This window comes from Humulus lupulus, chromosome 8, assembly GCF_963169125.1.
Source record: "Humulus lupulus chromosome 8, drHumLupu1.1, whole genome shotgun sequence".
In the NCBI taxonomy this organism is placed as follows: domain Eukaryota; kingdom Viridiplantae; phylum Streptophyta; class Magnoliopsida; order Rosales; family Cannabaceae; genus Humulus; species Humulus lupulus.
The window spans coordinates 73,816,906-73,838,384 of record NC_084800.1 but is presented as its reverse complement, the minus strand read 5'-3'; the positions used below and the strand labels follow the sequence as shown (position 1 = coordinate 73,838,384).

The following is a 21,479-nucleotide window of genomic DNA, read 5'->3' as shown; positions in this document are numbered from 1 at the left end:
CTGGGACGGGGCGCACCTTCTCTTTCCTAGGTAATGGTCGTGAACGTGCCCCGGCTTTCTCGACGGGGGTGGTCTTCTCCCGAGTCTTCCGTCGCTCCTTGTTCGGGACTCCTGGAGCCGGTTCGGCAAAAGGCTCCGGGGGGCGGACCGGGCTGGAACCTCTGGGGACCTCGGCTTGCTCTTGGGGAGCGGGTTGCTGCGTTTCTGGAAGTGGGACAATTGTGGGGTTGGCTGCCGGACCCTGCGCTGCCATGAGCGACTGCAAGGCTTGGAGAGACTCTTGCATCCGGCGATGCGCCTTCGCCTGCTCAGCGATCCTGGTTTCCTGGTCCAGGACTTGCTGCCTTAGTCTAGTCACCTCCAAATCCTGCTGATCGGCGCGGGGGGTTCTGGGATCCGCTGCTTCGTCATGGTACTCCCCCTCATTTTCCTCCTCATAATACTCTTCTTCGTTTTCCACCTCGTACTCTGTCTCACCCTCGTATTCTTGCGACTCATCTTGGTAAGATGTCTGAGGAGGCACGTCCTCGGGCAAGTCCTGAGGAATATGCTAAGAAGACAGCGGGTCTCCGTTGCCTTGCTCTCGAGTGGTAGGGTCGAAGGTGGTGTGTCGTGTGTTCACCATCGTAGTAAAGGCCTGACGTTGGCACTAGCTTCCTTCAGCTCTCAATGAAAGCACCAAACTGTTAACCGAGATTTTCGGCAACTCTATCGATAAGTAATGTTTATTGATGATAATAATGAAAGCAAAAAATCAGCACGGGATTTTTACGTGGTTGGGGCGTTAACTAGCCTTAGTCCACGAGTCTATGTTATTAGAGCTTGAAGAAGCTTTTACAATGGAGTTTTCTCTTTATATTTTGATAGAGTTCCTCTCTTTTGTGTGAAAGGAGCCCCCGTTTACAGTGCTCTGTAGCTTATATTTATAAGCTGATGGGAATATCGGGTCTGGACTGGGTCCATCAGAGAAATGGATACAAGGGGCCTTTCTAGTGGAGGCCCAATACAAAAAGGTACAAAATACATAAATCCAAAACCAGCTAAGGCCCAACAGGTTGGCCTTAGAGCTATATCTCGCCCGACAAAACGGCGCTTTTGGCCTGGCCACTTCGAGTCACGAGGCAGATGAAGGAGACAAGACCAGTCAAAGTACTTGGCTGCGCAGACCTGACACATTGACGTGCAATCCCGAGATGACATTTTCTACAGGTGAAAAGTGGGGGACAACGCCCACGTGGAGCGAGGCGGCGTCAGGGTCCTGGACGCCTGGCCCCTTCAACCAGGGGTGAGATGATCCGGGTCCATTTACCTTTGTCCCGCTTCGTTTACCATCGGCCCGGACCGCGTCAGTGGTCCAGGACAGGGACGCGTAGGCCACAGTGGTTGTGATGCTCTGCACGCCGCCCGGACTATCCTCGCTGAGGACGGACCCGGAGGGACATCCCGGACCCCTCCAATGGGCCCAGTCTTGAGTCCCCGATCCATTCCCTTCCCCTTGGGCACTCTCCATACCAAGAGACCTTGGGCCGGGCCTACGTGCTGAGCTGACCCCCTGACAGTGGGCCAAGACGAAGGCCCCGAGCCCATGCAGGAAATGGGGATAACAATGTAGTATAAATATTTGATGTAAAATAAAAATAATAAATAAAGTTTAAGTGATTTATTTGAAAAAATAAAGTAGACCATCCATTAATTAAGTGCAATTTGTAAATATGTTTAAGTTCCATATTTCTCCCAATATACTACATTTTCACATCAAAATCTAACTCATCAATCAAAAAAGAGAATATATTTTTTTTTTTGGTAAAAAATAGAATATATTGATAGAATATTGTTGTTAAAATAAATACATTCTCTTCGAGAAATAAGCTAATGATTTTGTAAATATATGAGGAATTTCTTTGGTGGTTATCAAAAATAATATATTGGTACAGCTTTATTTGTTTATATCCCATTAACAGATTTTAGTATAATTTTATTTTATGATAATGTATATTCTATAAATTTTTAAATACTGTAACAACTTATTTAAATCTTGTATTTTTTATGATAAATTATTCAAAATTTTCTAAAAAATTTATAAAATACCTTAAATTTTCTCCATATATACTATTATAAAAAAAATTCTCTCGGAAAATTCTTTTCGAAGGTAACAAAAAGAAATTCTTTGTTATTCTATATTCAAAATGAATATAATAATGTGACATAAATTTTAAATGTAAAAAAACGAAAAAAATACCCACCGCGTAGTCCAAAATCCTGTAATATTGAGTCAGGACGTGTCATTGTTTTGTTTGTATGGAGAGAAACGAACGGTTGAGATGAATGTGGCGGAAGAACCAAGAAAAGTACAAACCCCTTCCCCCACGCCAAAGCCAATGCTTTTGCTTTCCGAATAGATTATTAGAAGAAACTAAAAAAGATAACTGAAGTTTGAGTGTGTACATGTGTATCTTATTTCCTCAGCACAGTAATATACTTGGAATTGGAAATTTCACACCTCAAATTCCAATTAATCCCTTTTTTCTTTCTATGGCGACTAACAGATCCACACCTTCACAATCACGTCTCTCCTCCATGGATTCTCTCTTCTACAAGGTTTGTTGAAAATCCCTCTCTTTCATGGATTTCGATAATTGTCTCTTTTTGGTGCTCCTCTCCTCTGATCTGATCTGATCTGAACCATTACCAGTGTTTTTAGGGTTAGGGGTTTATGCACCCTCAAACGATTTTGTACATCTTTGTGCTTTAGGGTTTTTGTAACTCGTTGTCAAGATTCTCTCTTTTGTTTGAGAAATTGCAATAAAGCTGGAACGAAATTGAAGCTTTTCATTATTTGATAAGCAGAAACAGAACTAAGGGTTTTGTAGATATAATGGAATTTCGGAGAAATGAAGGTTTCGCTAAGCAACCTTCAGATCCCAGATTATTACGCGATCATAAGCGATTGGAATCGGTTCCTCCTGATTCGTTAGAGCAAGTTGATCGACGTGAGCCGCCTCTGCCTCTGCCCCCGCCCCCGCCTCCCATTTGGTCACAGAGGAGTGTCAGTCCTCATGGGTTGCCACAGGATGCGGGTGTGAGTCAAAAGACTTCTTCAACTGAAAGGAGGGACCATGGTTGGTCTAATTTGGATCGTGGGAGGACTTCTCGGATCCGATCGAGGTCGCCCCAGGCCATGGTTTCTGGAGGAGATGCTCGGAAAAGGTCTCACTTTGATGATGGGGTTGGCATTTCGCCTCAAAATTATTCGCCAACACCTGCAACTGAGTTACGGCAGAGACGTGAATTCACCGAGCCTTCAAATTTAAATTTGAATAATGATGGTTCTGATTTACATGCTAGGCGCGTTTATGGGTACGAGCATAGTGATCCTAGGTATAGTAAAGATGAATTCAATGATATCAGTTTGTCAGCAGGTGATAAACATCGGTCGTTAAGTAAAAAGTCAGTGGTTGTAGAAGACTCTATGGAAAGAGGGCCGTATTGTTCACCCCAAAAAAATCCTGGTCGTAATGCTAGTGGTCACCTGCCATCATATTCACGGACTATGGATCCCCAGCATTTTGAGCTTGAAAGACATCAGTACCAGGATCCTATAATTCTGAATAGATTACCAGTAACCCAATCCTATAAAGGCGGAGAGAAGCCTGCATTTCATCCAGGGGATGCCTCCTACGTAACGAGGCAAGGATCAAATTCCAAGGGAATTGCAAACTCCTCTTTGGGAACATCCAGGAATGAGTTTGTGGCTTATCAAGATGGCCATACAAATGAATTAAAAAGTAGCATAAAGCTCACTGAAGCCGTAGGTTTGAGTGGATATAAGGAAAGACCTATTTTAGATTTGTCAAGAGACCCTGAAGGTGGTCAGAGAAATCAAATATTTTATCAGAGGACATGCAGTCCTGATAGGGATGAGCATGAGAACTACATATTCACAAAATCACATGAAATGGTAGATGATCATGGATTTCCAGCTGATGCTATGCGTAAAATGATGTCTCCACGAGGTGAACCAGACTATAGTCATACTCAAATTATTTATGATAATAGAGACATGTCAAGGCCTAGTATTGCACGCCCTGCCTTAGACAGGAATGATAATATTGATGATCCTCGTGGATATATTAGAAAGGACATGACTAGCTACAATCCTGCTTTAGACAAACAGTCAGATCCAGACTACCTTGACATGAGAAGAGCATCACATGTATCAAAGCAGGGTAGAGAATACTTGAGTTCTGGATTTACTCATGTTGAGGTTGGGAGGGCAGGTTCTCAAGATCATGACATCTTGCATTCGGGTGCATCAAAAGGTCATCAAATGGATTATGGTTTTGGGAGTAATGCAGGTCCACAGTTTCAAGATGAAAGGTTGCTTCGTACACCTGTCCCTAATTATGAGAATGGCAATAGGCATAATGCAAGAGTACAGAATATGAGGGATGTTAATGTTTATAATGGTAGGGTGCAGAATGCGAGGAATGACCATGTATATAATGCAAGAGTTCAGAAAGTGAGGGATGAAACTGAATATGAGACTGAAATGCATAGGCATAATGCAAGAGTGCAGAATGTGAGGGATGAAGCTGAATATGAGACTGAAATGCATAGGCATAATGCAAGAGTGCAGAATGTGAGGGATGGAGCTGAATATGAGACAGAAATGCATAGGCATAATGCAAGAGTGCAGAATGTGAGGGAAGAAGGTGAATATGAGATTGAAATGCTTTTGCATGATGCAAGAGTCCAGAATGTGAGCGATGAGGCTGAATATGAGGCTGAAGTGCATCGGCATAATGCAAGAGTGCAGAATGAACTTGCAATATACAATGCGAGAGGGCAAAATGTAGGGGGTGAGCATGGATTATTCAATGCACGAGTGCAAAATAGGAGGGATGACAGTAGATATAATGCAAGAGTGCAGAATGACCATGCAATATATAATGCTAGAGCGCATAATGTGAGGGGTGAGCTTGGAATTTATAAATCACAAGATAGAATGGTAAAAAGAAGATATGATATTCAGGAGGATGTAAGCGCTTACGATTCTAGAACTAATACTTCAGGTAAATTGTACCCAGCCAGACAGTTTCAGAATCTACATGAAACCAATGAAGAGTGGATCAGCGAAGAGATGAGTGATTTATATACATCCAGGACAACAGGATTTCAAAATAGTGGCTATAGGAGGGCTGAGAGGAACTATGAAGGACCAAACCATAGTGAAGACTTTGTATCGGATGAATGGCACTCATCTCAGGAGTTGCCACATCCACGAAAACATTCAACTGGGTACTATAAAAATTATGGTCGACATATAAAGAGTCATCGAAGACCTGGCTATTCAAGCCAATATAACTCCCACCCCTATGATAGAAAAAATCATATTTACAGACAACAGAAGTTTTGGAAAAGAAATGATGGGTGTTATGAAGACTTGCATGAAGACAAAGACAAAAATGATGGTAATCCATCTGAAGATTGGGTGACCCCTGAAGAATCTGAGCCCAATGAGGACTCTGAGGAGTTTAAGCTACTGGTACATGAAGCGTTTTTGAAATATGCTAAAAGGTTGAGTGTGAACCCAGCTGTGCAGAGAAGATACAGGGAAGACGGGAAAGCTGGTAGTTTGTTCTGCATTGTATGTGGAAGAAGGTCTGTTTTCTTTTCCGTGATGCTATTTGTATAAGTGGGGCAAGTATTTTTATGTTTTCATCCAGGAGTTTTGTGGGTTTAGGCATGCTTTCAACTAAACTAAAGCTTAAGATTGTTGAATGGGGCATTTATATGGATTTTGTAGAGTTAAGTTCATAATTCATGGCATGAAGATATATTAAAGTGGGCAATTTTAATGGGTATTGGCACCATCTAATCTATAGACCAAAGTATTTTGCACAGAAGATCATTATGTATAAGGGACTGTAAGCTGTTTTTTCAATTGTCAAACTGTTGAAAAGTGCTTATAGTAATGACTTTAGGGTTGTGTTGCTAAGAATATGTGCTTAAAAGACAGGGAAAGTAAGTAAAACTAGAGTGTCTCGTGCCCCATTGCAGTGGTGATAACAGTAAATGAAAGCGACAAATGTGGCCAACCAACTGTGCTGGGAATATTTTACGCCTTTCATCTGCTCATTTCGATCTGGTTCTCGTCTGCTATCATTTCACCCCGTCTGTGATGGCTTCATAACTGAATACCATTTTCACCCAGTCTGTAATGATTTCAAATCTGAATGCCATCTGCTTTGTATATCCTTTCTCTCTTGCTGTTTACGACACACGAAAGTGCATACCGTTTGTATATGAAATAACTAAGTCGTATAATTGCTTCTAGTTTTATTCTGCTCAACTGTGAACATCTTTTATTTCTTTACAGAACTAGCATTATGAGTTTTTTTGGGAATAATTCTTACCGTGTCTTGTGAGATGCAATGTTACATTTTTATTGGTGCATTGATTGGTTGTACCATATAAGTTTAAAGTAATGCTTTGTGTTAAGAGTTCTAGTATCTTCATATTTAATAACACATGACTATTGCTCATTGTGTTGTTATAGTGCCTCAAAGGAGTTCATGGACACTAGGCGTTTGGTTACACATGCTTATATGTCTCACAAGGCTGGGTTGAGAGCAGAGCACCTGGGTCTTCACAAAGCAATTTGTGTTTTGTTGGGATGGAGCACTGTTGTTCCTGATGAGACAATTACGTGGGCTCCCCAGATACTGCCCAAGTCAGATGCTTTAGCCCAGAAGGAGGATTTAATTATTTGGCCTCCTGTCATTATCATCCACAACATTTCTTTTTGGGACAATGATCCTGAGAAATGGAAGGTTGTAACCGTTGATGCACTTGAAGCCTTTATAAGAGGTGAGTGTTTTTTTTGGTATCATACAAAACTATTTTTAGCAATCACTCAGTCAATGTATTAAAAGTAAAATCTCGATCGTTAGAACTCTGCAACAGTTAAAAACCAAACTGACAAGATCATATTTCTAGTTCAGCAAATGCTTGTTGTAAGCGCTGTTCCTTATGTGACAATATCAACTACTCATAAATTATATTATTCTTGTCTGGAAAAACACTTTGTTTAGCACTGGTTTTATTTTTATACTCTTTATGTAACATATATGTATATATTTATTAGTGCTTGATCATCCTCTTTCTTGTAATTTCTGTTTTGGTCATTCATAAAAGTACCGTTTCTTAAAATAAAGTAGTAATAGTAGCAAAGAGAATGCAATTATTTTTAAAACTCTTATTAAGAGTACATTACTTGAACTGCAGGAAAGGGTTTGATCAAGGGACGAATCAAAGTTTGCCTAGGGAAGCCTGCTGACCAAAGTATCATGGTGGTAAAGTTTTTGGGGACTTTTACTGGACTAGGAGATGCAGAGAAGCTTCACAAGTTCTTCATGGAATGTAAGCGTGGGAGAGTAGAATTCGAGTTAGCTACTTCGAACAATGGCACAGTCAGCATTAATGGCGAAACAGGGATTGAAGGAGGAAAGTTGGAGGAAAATATCTTATATGGGTACCTTGGGGTTTCAGAAGACTTGGACAAAGTAGATTTTACTTCCAGGAACACTGGTTTGATAAAGAGCAAAATGGAGATTCTGGACCTAGCAAATGCTCCTGTCAAACCTGAGGAGACTTAGCTGAGCACCTATAAAACTGAGCAATAGTCGTAACCCACCCATAATGGAGCAAGAGGGAAAAAGAAAAAGAAGCCTTCTCTGTCTGCTGATCTAATCTCATGTGCGTTTCTGTAGAAAAAAAAGTCTTCAATCATTCGAAGGTTACTTAATAACAAAACGTGATGTAATTTGGGTTTCAGTTTTTCTATATAAACATTTGTATGTTTATAACTAGACTTCCTATGAAAATTTCTTGTTATATTTTGAATGGGTAGTAAAAATTTCAAACAAAGTGAACGATCAGATGAAGACCCATTGCTCAACTTTAGTCGTAATGTAAAGACCAACATTACATTTTCATAAAATGGATCAAGGAGATTTTAAGATATACAAATGTGAATGTGAATGTGATTATCTTGTTCTTTTGCTATTTTTCTTTCTTTCACAACCTGTGTATGGTCTAACACAGTATTAAACTACATAAAAGATCGATTAAATAATAATAAAAGACTTCATAAAAGTGTTAATAAAAGATCGATCAATAATAATAAAAGACTTCGTAAAAGTGTTAATAAAAGATCGATTAAATAATAATAATAGAGAGGAGAGAGAGAGATTTAAAAGGCAGCTTTCATTGCACTTGCACAAGGCATATACTACAACGGTCAGATTGAAATGAAAACTCCTATTACTTGTTTAAGATTTCACCCTATCTATCTCCTTTGGAAATTGAGGTACTTGATGCCATAGGCAAAGACAAAAATAAAAAGAAGCACAAAACCAATATGGGCAGCTGCAACTGCTCCAAGAAAGTCATACTCAAAGCCGAAAGAACTCTTAAGATAAGCCTTCACTGTTATAGAATCTCCTTGAGTTATTGTCACTAAGTCTGTAACATCGCCTATTTGGGATGTAATGAGGCCGTAAATTGTCCAAGCAACTGGAGAAGCCCAGTAGTACCACCTCCACCATATTGGGATTTGCTGCAACCGCATCATGTTAAGATTTGGATACCCTTTTGGGGTTTAATTTGAGACCACATTCAATTCTACAGGAAGCTTAGAGAAACTAAATTGAGTTTAACACTTAAGCAAAAAAAATAGCATCTCTTTTTTAGTTACTACTTCGCTGAAATCGATTCCCTTTTTTTGTGTTTTTCTCTGTTAAGATGGAGAAATGTTTCTTTGACACCTTTACTAGAATTTCACTTCAAGGTTTGGTCCTTTCAGCCAAAATTTTTAAGTGATGAGATTAAGACTAGCGAATACATACCTTCCAAGGAATGAGGAAACCAGAAAACAGATTCCAGAAGCACAGAAAAAAGGACATGGCAATGGCAGCAATTTGGTGGTTTGGAGTGAGAGCCACAATCATCATGCCATACAATGTGAAGATGATAAAGCTCATGAATATGAAGTAGTAGAACCAGAGGAACTTGAAAAATTGCCAGGGGAACCCAATTGTAGAATACAGAATGAGACTGTAGATAAAAGTTTGAACTGCAACATAGATTATCTCTATTGTAACCTGTACATTAGAGGGATATTTATTATATTAGTATTTAGTAGCTTCACATTTAGTTTGTGTTAATTTTTTTCAGTACAAAATCATATTCTGTAGACTTGATACTGTGGTTTTCAGCTTCTTCTACCTGTGCAAATGCATAAGGCAATTCAGAGTACATCCCTGCCGCTCTTTCACGGTAGAAGATTGTTCGTTCAATTGCCACAATGGGCTGAACCGAGGAAGTATTGGTGGCTCCAAGAAAAAGAACAGCAGCATACATAGCTCCCATAAGATTTAGTAGGTCTTGTTCCTTTTGTCTGTTGGCATAAATACTATTTGTTAGGAATATGTAAAAATGAAGAGAAAATAGATTTAGAGGCAGACATCTTAATTTTCCAATTAAAAAAAAATAACAAGAATTAAGTTGCTCAGTAAATTTGAAAAAATATAATGTGTAATTTTACATTCCAAGATTTATTTAGTTTTTTACTTTTTTTTTTATGGAGACTCTAGATAAACAAAAACGTCTGAATGAAATGCTTGTTTTCTATGAGGTACCACAAAGCATGTATCTGCATTATACAGCTGCGACCATGTCAAATTTAGTAAGTGAAATTATATGGACAAAAGATGGGAGAGCAGATAACAGGACTCACGTTTGGTCTCCTTTGCCCCAAAATATAAGTCCAAAAAGAAACCCAACAACAATAGCCATGAACAATCGGATGGCATTATACTGTGGGTTTCGCCAGTAGGACCAGTGTTGTTTCCAGAAGCAAGCTTTCCATTGAGTTGTATAGGATTGAGAATATTTGGTTGGGAAGCACAGGTCGCTGGATCCTGGTTCTGGTGTACTCAGTTCATTAATAAGCTTACTATTTGTCCTGTAGAGCAAGGATTATATCCCCCAATTAAAACTTAAACCTAGTAAGAATTTTTGCAAAAGTAAAATGTTGACATACTTATACAGTCCAGAATTTTTGTATGTTTCCGCAAAATCGATTCCAAGTTGAGCTTCAAAAGCAGGAGTACTGATATCCAACATCCATGTAGCAGGATTGCAAGCATCTTTAATCTTAGGAACACCAGATATTGCCTGATTAAGTGTATACATGTTAGTTTCACTACAAACTCTGAGTTACTACGTGTCAGCTTCAAAAAAAATCTGAAGATTTAACACTTACCTCAAAATATTCTACGAGCTTATGAGAATGGCGACCAAGGGGACCAGCATAAATGACTTGTCCACCTCTCTTCATTAATAGGAGCTGTGAGCAAAAAGATAATAAGTTGAGAATAATTGCATTGCTGACTCCAACCAGAGAAGACAACCAATTTTACCAATCTAATTTCTGATATCGAGAAATTTCATGTACCTCATCAAAGGCTTCAAAAATGTCAATGCTTGGTTGGTGAATTGTGCAGACAACAGTTCTCCCTGTATCCACAGTGTTTCTAACTGTACGCATGACAATGGCGGCCGCTCTAGCATCAAGGCCTGACGTAGGCTCATCCATGAAAATAATAGATGGATTAGCAACCAATTCTACAGCTATTGTCAATCTCTTCCTTTGTTCAGTTGATAAACCATCCACTCCAGGAAGGCCTACTTTAGAGTTTCGTATTGGCTTTAGCTCAACCAACTCCATTACTTCCTCAACAAACATCTGAAATGGAAGAAGGCAGAAAAATCCATATAAGCTCATCTTCGGCTAAGGTGATGAGGTAGAGAATATAACAGTCTCTTTTCTTGTTTGTCATACTATTCATGTCCAAATATCTTAGTGATGCAGTCAAAACACAGCACAGGTAAAATCTTATAGCTAGATTTGATGAGCTTCACCAATTAAAGTTATAGGGTATTACATTCCTAATTATTTCAACAAAGAAAGATGTGAAGAAATAATAAAACAAGGCAATGGATTAAGTAAGATATCAACATGCCTGTCGCGTTTCCTTAGTAATCTCCTTTGCAAGGCGCAGCCAAGCAGAGTATATAAGAGATTCATAAACTGTTATATTTGGAGAATGGATATCATTCTGTTCACAATAACCGCTAACCCGAGCAAAGGTGGCTTGGTTCTTTGGATAACCAGAAATGCTGATACTCCCTTCTGTGTATCCACCAGTTTTCCTTCCAGCTAGCACATCCATCAAAGTAGTCTTTCCAGCACCACTTACACCGACCAATGCAGTAAGGATTCCAGGCTTAAAAGCACCACTAACATCTCGCAACAGTTGGAGGCGATCCTCTTTGACTCCCTGGTTCTTCATTTCCTGTTGAATAAGCCCACAAAAGTGCAGCTTTAGCATTTCAAGACTTAACTGTTCAGACTTCGAAAGTTTAAAAATTTAGGTGCACATCAAACATTGTGAATGCTCCAGCCAGTTCAAGACTTTACTGTCATATGATATGTAAGACAAGATATTGTCATGGTCATTACTTTTAGCCTTTTTCAAAAACTAGGCTAGCCTACTTATGATTCATCTAAAACTTGGCCTCTTACTTATAAAAATGACATTTATAAGTTATAAAGACCGTATCTCTTTATTATAAGAATAAATCACCTTAGTTGAAGCTGCATAATGGAAAAGAGCTGGAGAAGGGACTTACAGTAGGGGTATCAACATAATAATTCACATGGTCAAATGCAAGTGACAAAGGCTGAAAGGGAAGCACCATTCCTCTTTGAGTGCGTTCATGCTTTGCAACGCTATTATTTGCCTTATCTGGAGTGTCCATCACTGCCCTATCAATACCTATCATAATAGAAGTAGTACTCTTATTTCATTTATCTTTGATACGCACAAGCAGGATCACACACAAAAATAACAAAATAATAGGAACAAGACAAATGGAAATATAGCTGAAATGCTTATGAATATTGACTGAGAATAGAAGAAAAAGATACAACCAAATGGCCAGTATTCGAGAGGCCACCAACTCTCCCAAAAGAGCAAATGCTCCACTCAATACAAATTCTACATAATCCCTATTCCCTTCCCCTCAGCCATTCCTTTTCTTATATACTCTAATCAACCCCTATATCTAAAACCCTGCAACCTTCTTTACCCACCTAAACAATTCACTCAAATTACCCCTGGATGGAATCTACTATTACCCGACGTCCAAAGTTTCACCTTGTCCTCGAGGCAAAGAACAAAGGAAGGCCATTACATAACATGGCAAGTACGAGTAACAACCACCATATGTGCTCAGCTTCTTTCACTAAAATTCTTGATAAAAATCCTTTTCAACTGAGCTGCATCACGTTGACGATGGAGTTTCTGATGCCCATAACATTCACTAAATAACGAAATGTAGAAAGCTAAAGGCATCAGAAACTCCACCGCCTTCGTAATGCCGGCCGCCGTGACAGTCGTGCAAGCCATCAGCATTGCCGCACCATCCGCCACAACCAGAGCCGAGTCAAGTGCCCTGGCAGATTCGGTCGCCATTACCACGGTGGTGTCCCCCGCCCCTCCATGCAAAACCGGCGGAATTACACTGTCTTCCGCCGCCGGTATCCATCTCCATTAATGAACATGAACAACAATATTTGCAAGTCGCAAATACTATACATCTAAATGACATTTGGGCTTTTAACTGGGCCTAGGCCCAAGACTTGTTGGACTAGGAAAAATTTGTTGCCACCAGCATCAGGAAAGAAGTCGGATGGAACTCACCACCATCCTCGAAGGGACTCCATGAACAGGTCACTGGAGGAGGAGGTTCGCTCCTATTACGATGCTTCTGAACAACAATCACCGGTTTCACCATCGCCGATTCTGGTACAACTTCGTTTGTCAAGGTTGTGATCATCGTCGATTGAGAACCATGAACAAAGCAATCCAAACTTAAGATGATATTCTTTGAAGGAAAGGAAGAACCGAACGACTGGTCTTCGGTCAAGTTTTCTTCCTCACTTGACATATGATCCCGAACCCGTCGAACCTCCCGCACTTTAACAAACGATTCAACTTTCGTGGACAATTTCAATTTCCGAATAGAGTGTCGCATTTCGACTAAAAACGCCGTGAGTATCGTTGCAGAAAGATTCATAGCCTGGCAACAAGACTCCATTTCGTTTCGAATGTCTCTGCTCAAACCAAACACAAAAATATCTCGGAGAAAACTCTCCGGAATTCCGAGAACCATTGCCGATACTTGCTTGAATTGTCTTGCGTAAGCTGCGACGGAACCACCATCTTGCTGGAGTGAGATCAAATCAAAATACGATTCATCAACGGATGAGCCGCAACAATTGAACGCACCCATTCGAACACCCAGCCAATCGGTAAATCGCTCGCGTTCCTCCACCACTTGAAACCATCGCCGAATAGATCCACCCATACACTTCAAAGCAACAGCTACTTTGGCTTCTTCATCATCGATGTGATGATATTCAAAGTAGCGTTCGATGAGATGAAGCCACCGATACGGATCATCATATTCATCGTTCAACGGAGGCAACTCCGGGCAATCGTTCGCCATCGTCGTGGCAGAATGTAACCGGGACCGTAAGCTCCGGTATCAAATGATAGGCAGCATGGAGTAGAAGACAGTGGATACAATTGAAGAAAAATACAACCAAATGGTCGATATTCATGCACACCTATTAACGATACTCCATAATTCTTCAATCTGTGGTGTTAGGCAGCAGTAGTATCAACTTCCTTAGCAGCAATTCTCTATATGCCTGTATGGCCCATAATCTCTAACCAACTCAACTTTCCAAACCCTACAACCTTACACCATGTTTGGTAAGAATGATAGAAAGTAGGACGGATGGTGAGGTAAGAAAGGTTGAAGAATAGGGAGAGAAAAGTAATTATCCATTAGGTTTATGGTGTTTGGCATTAAAATTGAAATTGGATGGATGTTGAAGAAATTAATTATTAAAATTATATTTCTAATAAGTATGTATTAGTTATATTTTAGGTATAAATGTGACATTTTATGTATTTATTTTGTTTTTATTTTTAGATTTTTTCCATTTTTGAATGGATTGAAATTTATGGAGTATCTATTTGTAAAGGGTTCTCGATAACTCGCAATATATATGTTGTCTAAGAACTATTATTGAAACTTGCTCAAAGAAGCTCCAAGCTCAATAAATATCAGAGACTCATGGAATAAGACTTTTTATAGCTTAAACCACGTAAAACCCTTGTGTTCTTTCATATTATTTCCTTTATACTTTCAGATTAAGTTGATAGCGAAAAAGACAGTTATGATTTAATTAAATAATATAATAATGTTGTAAATATTATTTTGTATAATTTTTGGTGTTGTAATTGGAATGAAAAAAAAATATGGTGTTAAAATCTCCAAAATTGATTTTATGGTTGGAGTTGATCTTATGCCTAGGGTTACTCAATACATAATATAAATTTTAAATTCCAAATAAAATATAATTATAGTAACTTTACCTAATCAAAATATAAAATTCATAAGAGCACAATAATTTTTTTTATATCTCTTATATATAAAAATTGTGTAGATAAAATTTGAGTTTTAACCGTTTATTTTGTTAACTTTAACCGACTATTCTAAATATTTAACCTAATATAATTTTAAAATTAATTAAAAATAAATATTTATTAATTATATTAATATAAATTCAAATATTATAAAATATCATTAGATATTTACTGATTATATTAATATAATTCAAATGTTATAAAATATTATTATTACAATAATATATAATACATGATTGTGTAACTAAATAAGAAATTAGAATAATATTTATCTTCTATCAAGAATAAAGAAATTTCTTCTCCAATAATTGAGGTGTGATTTGAATAATATCATGAGTGTTTTGTACCTTAAATATAGTAATTTGTGATCTAAAATGTTATCATATTTAAAAAAAAAACATAAACAATGTTTTGGTTTAATTTTTCTTTTAATATGTCTATGTCATTCTTTTATATATAATATTATTTATTTATTTAAAATTTATATGAAAATCATAAAAACTTAATAAAAATAATTAATAAATTTTCTAAATAAAACTAGACAAACTTGCATTGTACATTGTTTGTATCTAGTATTTATATAAATATGGTGCAATGCAGTTTGAGTTGCACTTGTAAATTTTCAAATCAAGCACCACTACATTGCACCAAGCCATTTGGAAAATAAATAAATAAATACACAACCCATGCTGCACCGCACCATGCAAGGTGGTTGCAGTACGGGTTGGTGGTTTTAGAACAACTTAGTGGGCATTGCTAGGAAATGAGCTTGTTAGGTGGTGGGGTCAAGCGATGAGGTAGAGGGGTATTTGTTAGAATAAAACAAGCAACGTTGTCCATTTTTTTTATTTTTTGATTGGTTAGATTCATTTAAAAAATGGCAGTGGGTTCAATTAAGCTACTTTTAGAGTAGTCTTCACTGCAGTTGTTCTTAGTGGATAGACAGATTTTATGATATATTTTCAGCTTTATTAAGTAGATAGAAATTCGGATAAAATTTTAATGCAGAATTTGTGTGTACATATCGTTACCCTCTTTATATATCTCTTCAAATTGGAAAAGTCTACAGTGCATGGACTATGAGATTTAGTACCTTCAAACAAAGAAACAGTAGATGATGAAGTCAATTCTGTCATCCTTGTTGAATGTTGTTCAGCAGAGAATGACTGGCCTTTATACTTGTTCTTGTTCTCATCCATAATTACAGATTTAGAATCTTCAAAAGCTATATTCATTGCCAAAGAATAATTAGAACTTAAAAGAACTTCCTAGGACAAAAACAAATCATTGAAGATTAGATAATTCGATGGCTTACGATTCAAGAAAGTGAGTGCTGCAATAAAACAGATGTTGAAAAGCAAAGAGAATCCAAACAGTGCTCCTATACATATCCAGTACCAGTAGTCTTCTGTAAACATGCCTCTGGCCTTGAGAAGAGCCTTTCCAACTGTTGGTTGGGAGATTCTGGAGTCATTATTGGGCTGTGATAACAATGCAAAACAACAATATTATGTTATTCGTCGAAAGAAAACTAATGTTGAAAAGAAAAGACTGTGTAGGTAGGTGTTGTGAGGGGTCTTACTGAGCTCCATCTTTCATCCAGAAACTCATTGATCACAATGGCATTCTGTCCGTACATCAATGGGGATAGGTAGTAGCCCCATATCATCCATGGCTGAATGTCATCTACAGAAGGAGCAGCTGATGTTATAGGAATTTAAATATCAACAAAACCATTTGATATATATTTGAGTAAAAGAACACAAGAGCTCAACACCTTTGGCAACAATGAATCCACCAAGAACAAAATCCAGTAGTAGAATGAATGTTCCAAGTGTGTTGGAAATAACTCTTGTTCTTCCAACTGCTGCAATGAAACGGAATAGAGAAAGAGCCATTTGGTGCACACTGAAAAATGCTAACAGCTGCCGAAAAAACCTGTCATGTTTACAAGTATTCTGTATTGAGAAATTTGGATAGTAGAATTAGAATGAATATTTAGAAAATAAAAGGTTACATGTTTTTAAATACAGACTTTCAAGCCCAATTGGCAATAAGTGAACTTTTATTATAAAAAAAAATTATAAATAAAAATAATCTCTAATAATTAGTTATACATTTTTTAAGTCTCTCATTAAAAAAAAATATAGTTCTATATAATAATAATTATATATACACTCAAATATATATATATTATATAATTTATTTCTAGTCAAGTGAGAAAATCAATAATTTTTTCCACATTTGACTTACTTAAATTAATTTTAAATAAGTAATAATTATTAGGGATTTTTTTTTTTTGTTAATTTTGTCAAAATTTATAATTAAGTATTTGAAAATCTTTTTGTACCAATATCTCTATTAAGTTATAATCTCTCAATTAGAATACAATTAGTTTGATCAAAATTCCAAAGTTATTCTTATTAAGAGGTTTTACTATATATATATATATATTAGATACAAGTAGTAACGTGCAATGCACATTTATGTAGTTTTATTTATTGAATTTATTAATTATTTATATTAAATTTATATTAATGTCATATAAATTTCAAATAAATATCATGTTTTAATTAAATAATTTATTTTTTTAAGTGTATGTTTGTTCTAATTTTTTAATTCTGAAGTGACAAACAAGAGATTATATATTATATGTTTAATGTAATATTAAATATTATAAGTGAATTTTAAATTTAAATTTCTTACTAGTTTTAAAAAAAATTATTGCTAATTGATAGTAGATTATATTATATATTTAATATGATATTATTCTAATAAGTGAGTTTAAGTTTAATTAAATTTTATTTAAGTTATAAAATATATGATTTTATTATTTTTAAATAATTATTATTGTAAAATATCTCAAAAATATCATATTTTAATTTGTTTAATTATTTATTATTTTTAAATAATTATCTTTGTAAAATATCTCAAAGTATCATATTTTAATTTTTTTTAATTATTTATTTTATTTTATTTAAATTTAAATGATATTTACAAACTATATTTGAATATTCCGTTAAGAAGAGAATTGTGAAATATAAAAAATAAATAATACAATTAGTTTTTTACCAAAGTTATTCAATATATATATATATGAAATATAAAAATAAAGAGAATTGGCATACCTACTAGCAGCAGGAGCAAATCCGATTGTGTAATAAGTGAGAATGACCCATATTCCTGACTCCATAAGTGAGATAGGAGTTCTGAGGATCCAAATTGGTAAGGCAAAAGCCCATGCAGGATAGAACAAGAAATCCCTCTGCTTGAAAAACACTGGAAGCCTAAAATTAGTCATTGAAAGCTCTGCCATACCATTGAACATTACAATAATGAGACTGAAAAAAAGTGCACCATAAAATTTTCCTCCATCCTCCAATCGGCCATGCTTCATTTCTGTTCTTAGAAATACTGTCAAGGCGATTATCGACAAGATTGCAATCTGAGTTGTCTTGAATATGTACACAAACGAGTTCCTTTTCATCAACAGCCACTCTCTTGCAAAGCAAGCCCTGAAGAGTTCCCAGTTTGAGATTCCATACTTGTCTTTCACCAAGGCTGCCGGGTGAGCTTTGGACTTATCATAAGGGACTCTAAGCTCTTCACACAGTTTTTGGCCAATGTGGAAATTTTTGAAGTGATCAACCAACTCTTCTACACCAACATATCGATAAGGCTCGTTCTTTCTGAGCCAATACTGCTCTTGGTCCTTGAGGGAAGTAACCTCTTGCAGAAAGTCAGCAACAGCTTTTCTGTCCGGGCATTTGAAGCCAATGCTTTCGAAAAACTCCAGTACATTCTCACGGGGACCTTGGTAAACAATGTGACCCTCTGAGAGTAAAATAATGTCATCAAAAAGCTCAAAGGTCTCAGGTGGAGGTTGCAAAAGAGAGATTATCATGGTTGCTTCCATTATGTGAACCAGCTGCCTCATAAACCTGACAATCTGAAAGGTTGTTGAGCTGTCTAGACCTGTTGATATTTCATCCATGAAAAAAGCTCTTGCTGGTCCTGTCAACATTTCTCCTACATTCATTATGAAAAGAGTACTTATAAAAGGGTCAATTTATGCAGTTTCTTCTCTGCTATACTTTTATGTATGGTGTACTTAGTTCATACCTGTAGTTAAACGTTTCTTTTGTCCACCGGATATGCCCCTTCTCATCTCATTACCCACCTTAATATCAGAACACATGTCTAACCCAAGAATCTATTTACAGTTAATTAGTTAAATATTTGAAACTTAATCTAACAACTGAAGTAGGGTATTGGATAGTATAGGTAACAAACCTTAAGAACATAATCTGTAACTAAACTAGTTTCTTGTCCTGCCACAGCAGTGGCTTTCATGAATGCATCAATCTCAGGATCAGGTTTTATTCCAGCTTCTTTTTCTCTTCTAGACAATTCAACCAGCAGCTCATACCTGGTTCCGACCCCCAGGCAACGACTGGAGAAGTCTAGTGTTTCTCTGACTGTCATCTCTCCATAGTGAAGATCATGCTGCCCAATATAAGCACATGTTCTTTGAGAAATAAACTCAGAAAATTCATGACCGCAGTAAGTGACTCTCCCAGAGGTCTGTTCACACAATAAAGCAATGGGTGGAGAAGTCAGAAGTACATATTTTTTAACTGTATTACTAATAAGATTCTCACAAGTGGTTTATGGAGTCCATACAGTCCTATATGAATCCTAATAAAGGCTTTGATGTTGGATCATAAGGTGAGATTTGGGAAATAATTATAAGAGAGTTGAGAAAAATTTGATCATGGTTTTGTGAATCAAGAGTCAAGACAGTAAAATTTGAAAGAAATTGTTAAAGTTGAAAGGATGACACACCCTCAGATTCTTATCTGTCTTCCCAGAAAGTGCCTGAAGCAATGTAGTTTTTCCTGATCCTGGGGGTCCTAGAAGCAATGTCATTCTATATAACACAATTAAATTCGAGTAAGGATCAACCAGAATTAATCATTTGGTTCTAACAAAAGTGAAATAAAATGCTTGTGCCATATGTACTTGAGAATGCTAAATTTTGTGATGGCAAAAGTAGAAAGAAAAATCAAATAGTGAAATTGAGTGGGTGTATATACCTTGATGGCTTTATCAATCCACTAACATTGTGGATTATCTTGACAACCCTTTTATTGGATGGGAAAAGCTTAACAAGCCCAAGAACTCCCTAATTATCAGGGAAAATACATCATCACTAAACTTCACTTTTTTAACATCTGATGTGGTATGTATACTAGACCATAATAATCTTTCTTTCCTTACACTTAAAATGGTAAAATTCTATAAAAGTAGAAAAATTGTTCAATTTCAAGTCTTGAAATGAAGGCTCTTTTTTAGTATACAAAATGAGTCCTGAAATATAGTCTCCTCTGTCAACTCTGTTTTTTACACCAACAAACAAGTAAATAAGTCAAACCATTCAATCAAGGAAAAAAAATCTGCTGTCCCCAATTTCCTATCATTTTCATGTCCCACCAATTATTATAAGACACATCATCTATTTATAGTATTAATATAATTGAAAAAAGAGAAAGTTATAAATAATTTAAATATATATTAAATAAATAAATGAGGTGTCTTAAACTAATTGGTGGGACACAGAGGGGATAGAAAATTGGGGACAGCAGATTTTTTTCCTCAATCAAGAAGAGAAGTACCTCAATGGTATTCAATGTAGAATTCAGAAGAGTAGGAAGTGCCCTAGTTCCAACAAAGGCATCTCCTTCAATCCATAAATTCTCAAATCGCACTTCGATTTTCGGAATTTGGATTCCAACCCTGTTCATCACAAGACAAATTAAAAAAAAAACCCTTTTTCTTAACAATCCTATTAATGTATTAATATAGTTCTCTTAGTCACATAAACAATTTATACACAAGACATTCAATCACCTATCAATCCTATCTCTAAGCCTGCCGAGGAACTTCTCATTATCCTCTTCAACAACCTTTAGTACACCATCCAAAAGACTCCTTTTCTCATCCATTTCAAGACTGGTAACATCAATTTCTTTGAAACAAACTTTTCCATTAGACAAAGCTTGCCTCAACATCCCAGTCCTCAGCCTATCATACGTCGGTAGCCGCTCTATCGCAGCCCACTTCAGCTCCTCCTCCTCGTCATGTTCCCTCCCACTTCTTTGGAACAAGTCTCCCAGACTCGTCCAAGCCTCCCGGAAGCTATCTGAGGCCCAACTTCGCTTACTTAACGACTTTAAACTCTCTGTCCGGCTACTCATCGACCGAGCTAGATCATCTCCGGCCAATGCAGCCATATTTACGTTACGTGTCACTTAAGCTACTAGGTCATGCTTCAAAAACTTGATATCAAAACATGAAGGAGTATAGTTTAATGGTTTTTGATGTAATTTTGTAATATTGCATGAGTTATGTAGAGATACATGGTTAAGTAGGCTTAGTAAAGTAATGAGAAAAGGGTATTGGTGAGTGAGTGAGTTAGTTTGGAGATAAGTTGGAAGATTTAACGTGATATTAATTTGCTTTTGGTTTTGTCATGTTGTTGGGTCGGGACCGTAGAAGTCGTTATCTAAGATAGTCTCGTTCGTTATATCCGAGGATAAACACCTGACTTGTGGCTTAAACGACAAACAGATAAAGATATTGTTGTAACAGGTCGAGTCGAGCATGACAAAAGCAGCAAGAGGCAGCAGTGCTATATGTTTGGAATACATGACAATAACCGCCTTTCATAACAATTTCATTCTTATAAGGTTAAGGGTTTATAACTCTTTGTTTTGATAAATTACTGTATTTTGTAAAATAGTTAAACTAAAACCCTAAACTTAATTTTGATGAAGAAAAAATTGAATATAA

General features: G+C 36.8%; 2 protein-coding genes across 11 annotated transcripts; one reads left to right on the top strand and one right to left on the bottom strand.

Moving 5' to 3' along the window:
* Positions 1-2,377: 2,377 nt before the first annotated feature.
* On the top strand, positions 2,378-7,940 carry LOC133797802 (uncharacterized). 2 transcript variants are annotated; one of them, XM_062235860.1, is made up of 3 exons: positions 2,384-5,661; positions 6,560-6,870; positions 7,288-7,940. In XM_062235860.1, the coding sequence occupies exons 1-3, from the start codon at positions 2,876-2,878 to the stop codon at positions 7,656-7,658; spliced, it is 3,468 nt and encodes a 1,155-aa protein (XP_062091844.1). In that variant the 5' UTR covers positions 2,384-2,875; the 3' UTR covers positions 7,659-7,940. The 2 variants fall into 2 exon arrangements, with proteins under 2 accessions (XP_062091845.1, XP_062091844.1); XM_062235861.1 differs by lacking the exons at positions 6,560-6,870; positions 7,288-7,940 and adding an exon at positions 6,061-6,288 and having other exon boundaries at positions 2,378-5,661.
* Positions 7,941-8,248: 308 nt separating this feature from the next.
* LOC133797800 (pleiotropic drug resistance protein 2-like) lies at positions 8,249-20,947 on the bottom strand. Of its 9 annotated transcripts, XM_062235859.1 has the most exons (22): positions 20,538-20,947; positions 20,303-20,423; positions 19,724-19,812; positions 19,473-19,557; positions 18,921-19,211; positions 18,750-18,840; positions 17,756-18,656; positions 16,405-16,565; positions 16,210-16,313; positions 15,943-16,108; positions 15,807-15,852; positions 13,818-13,833; positions 13,336-13,356; positions 11,758-11,868; positions 11,088-11,420; positions 10,520-10,810; positions 10,328-10,411; positions 10,106-10,239; positions 9,800-10,027; positions 9,289-9,460; positions 8,910-9,164; positions 8,249-8,620 (listed from the first exon to the last, which is right to left on the bottom strand). In XM_062235859.1, the coding sequence occupies exons 1-22, from the start codon at positions 20,918-20,920 to the stop codon at positions 8,351-8,353; spliced, it is 4,353 nt and encodes a 1,450-aa protein (XP_062091843.1). In that variant the 5' UTR covers positions 20,921-20,947; the 3' UTR covers positions 8,249-8,350. The 9 variants fall into 9 exon arrangements, with proteins under 9 accessions (XP_062091843.1, XP_062091838.1, XP_062091842.1 ...); XM_062235854.1 differs by lacking the exon at positions 13,818-13,833 and having other exon boundaries at positions 11,758-11,847; positions 13,339-13,356; positions 15,737-15,852; XM_062235858.1 differs by lacking the exons at positions 13,336-13,356; positions 13,818-13,833 and adding an exon at positions 12,752-12,756 and having other exon boundaries at positions 11,758-11,873; positions 15,795-15,852.
* Positions 20,948-21,479: the final 532 nt, after the last annotated feature.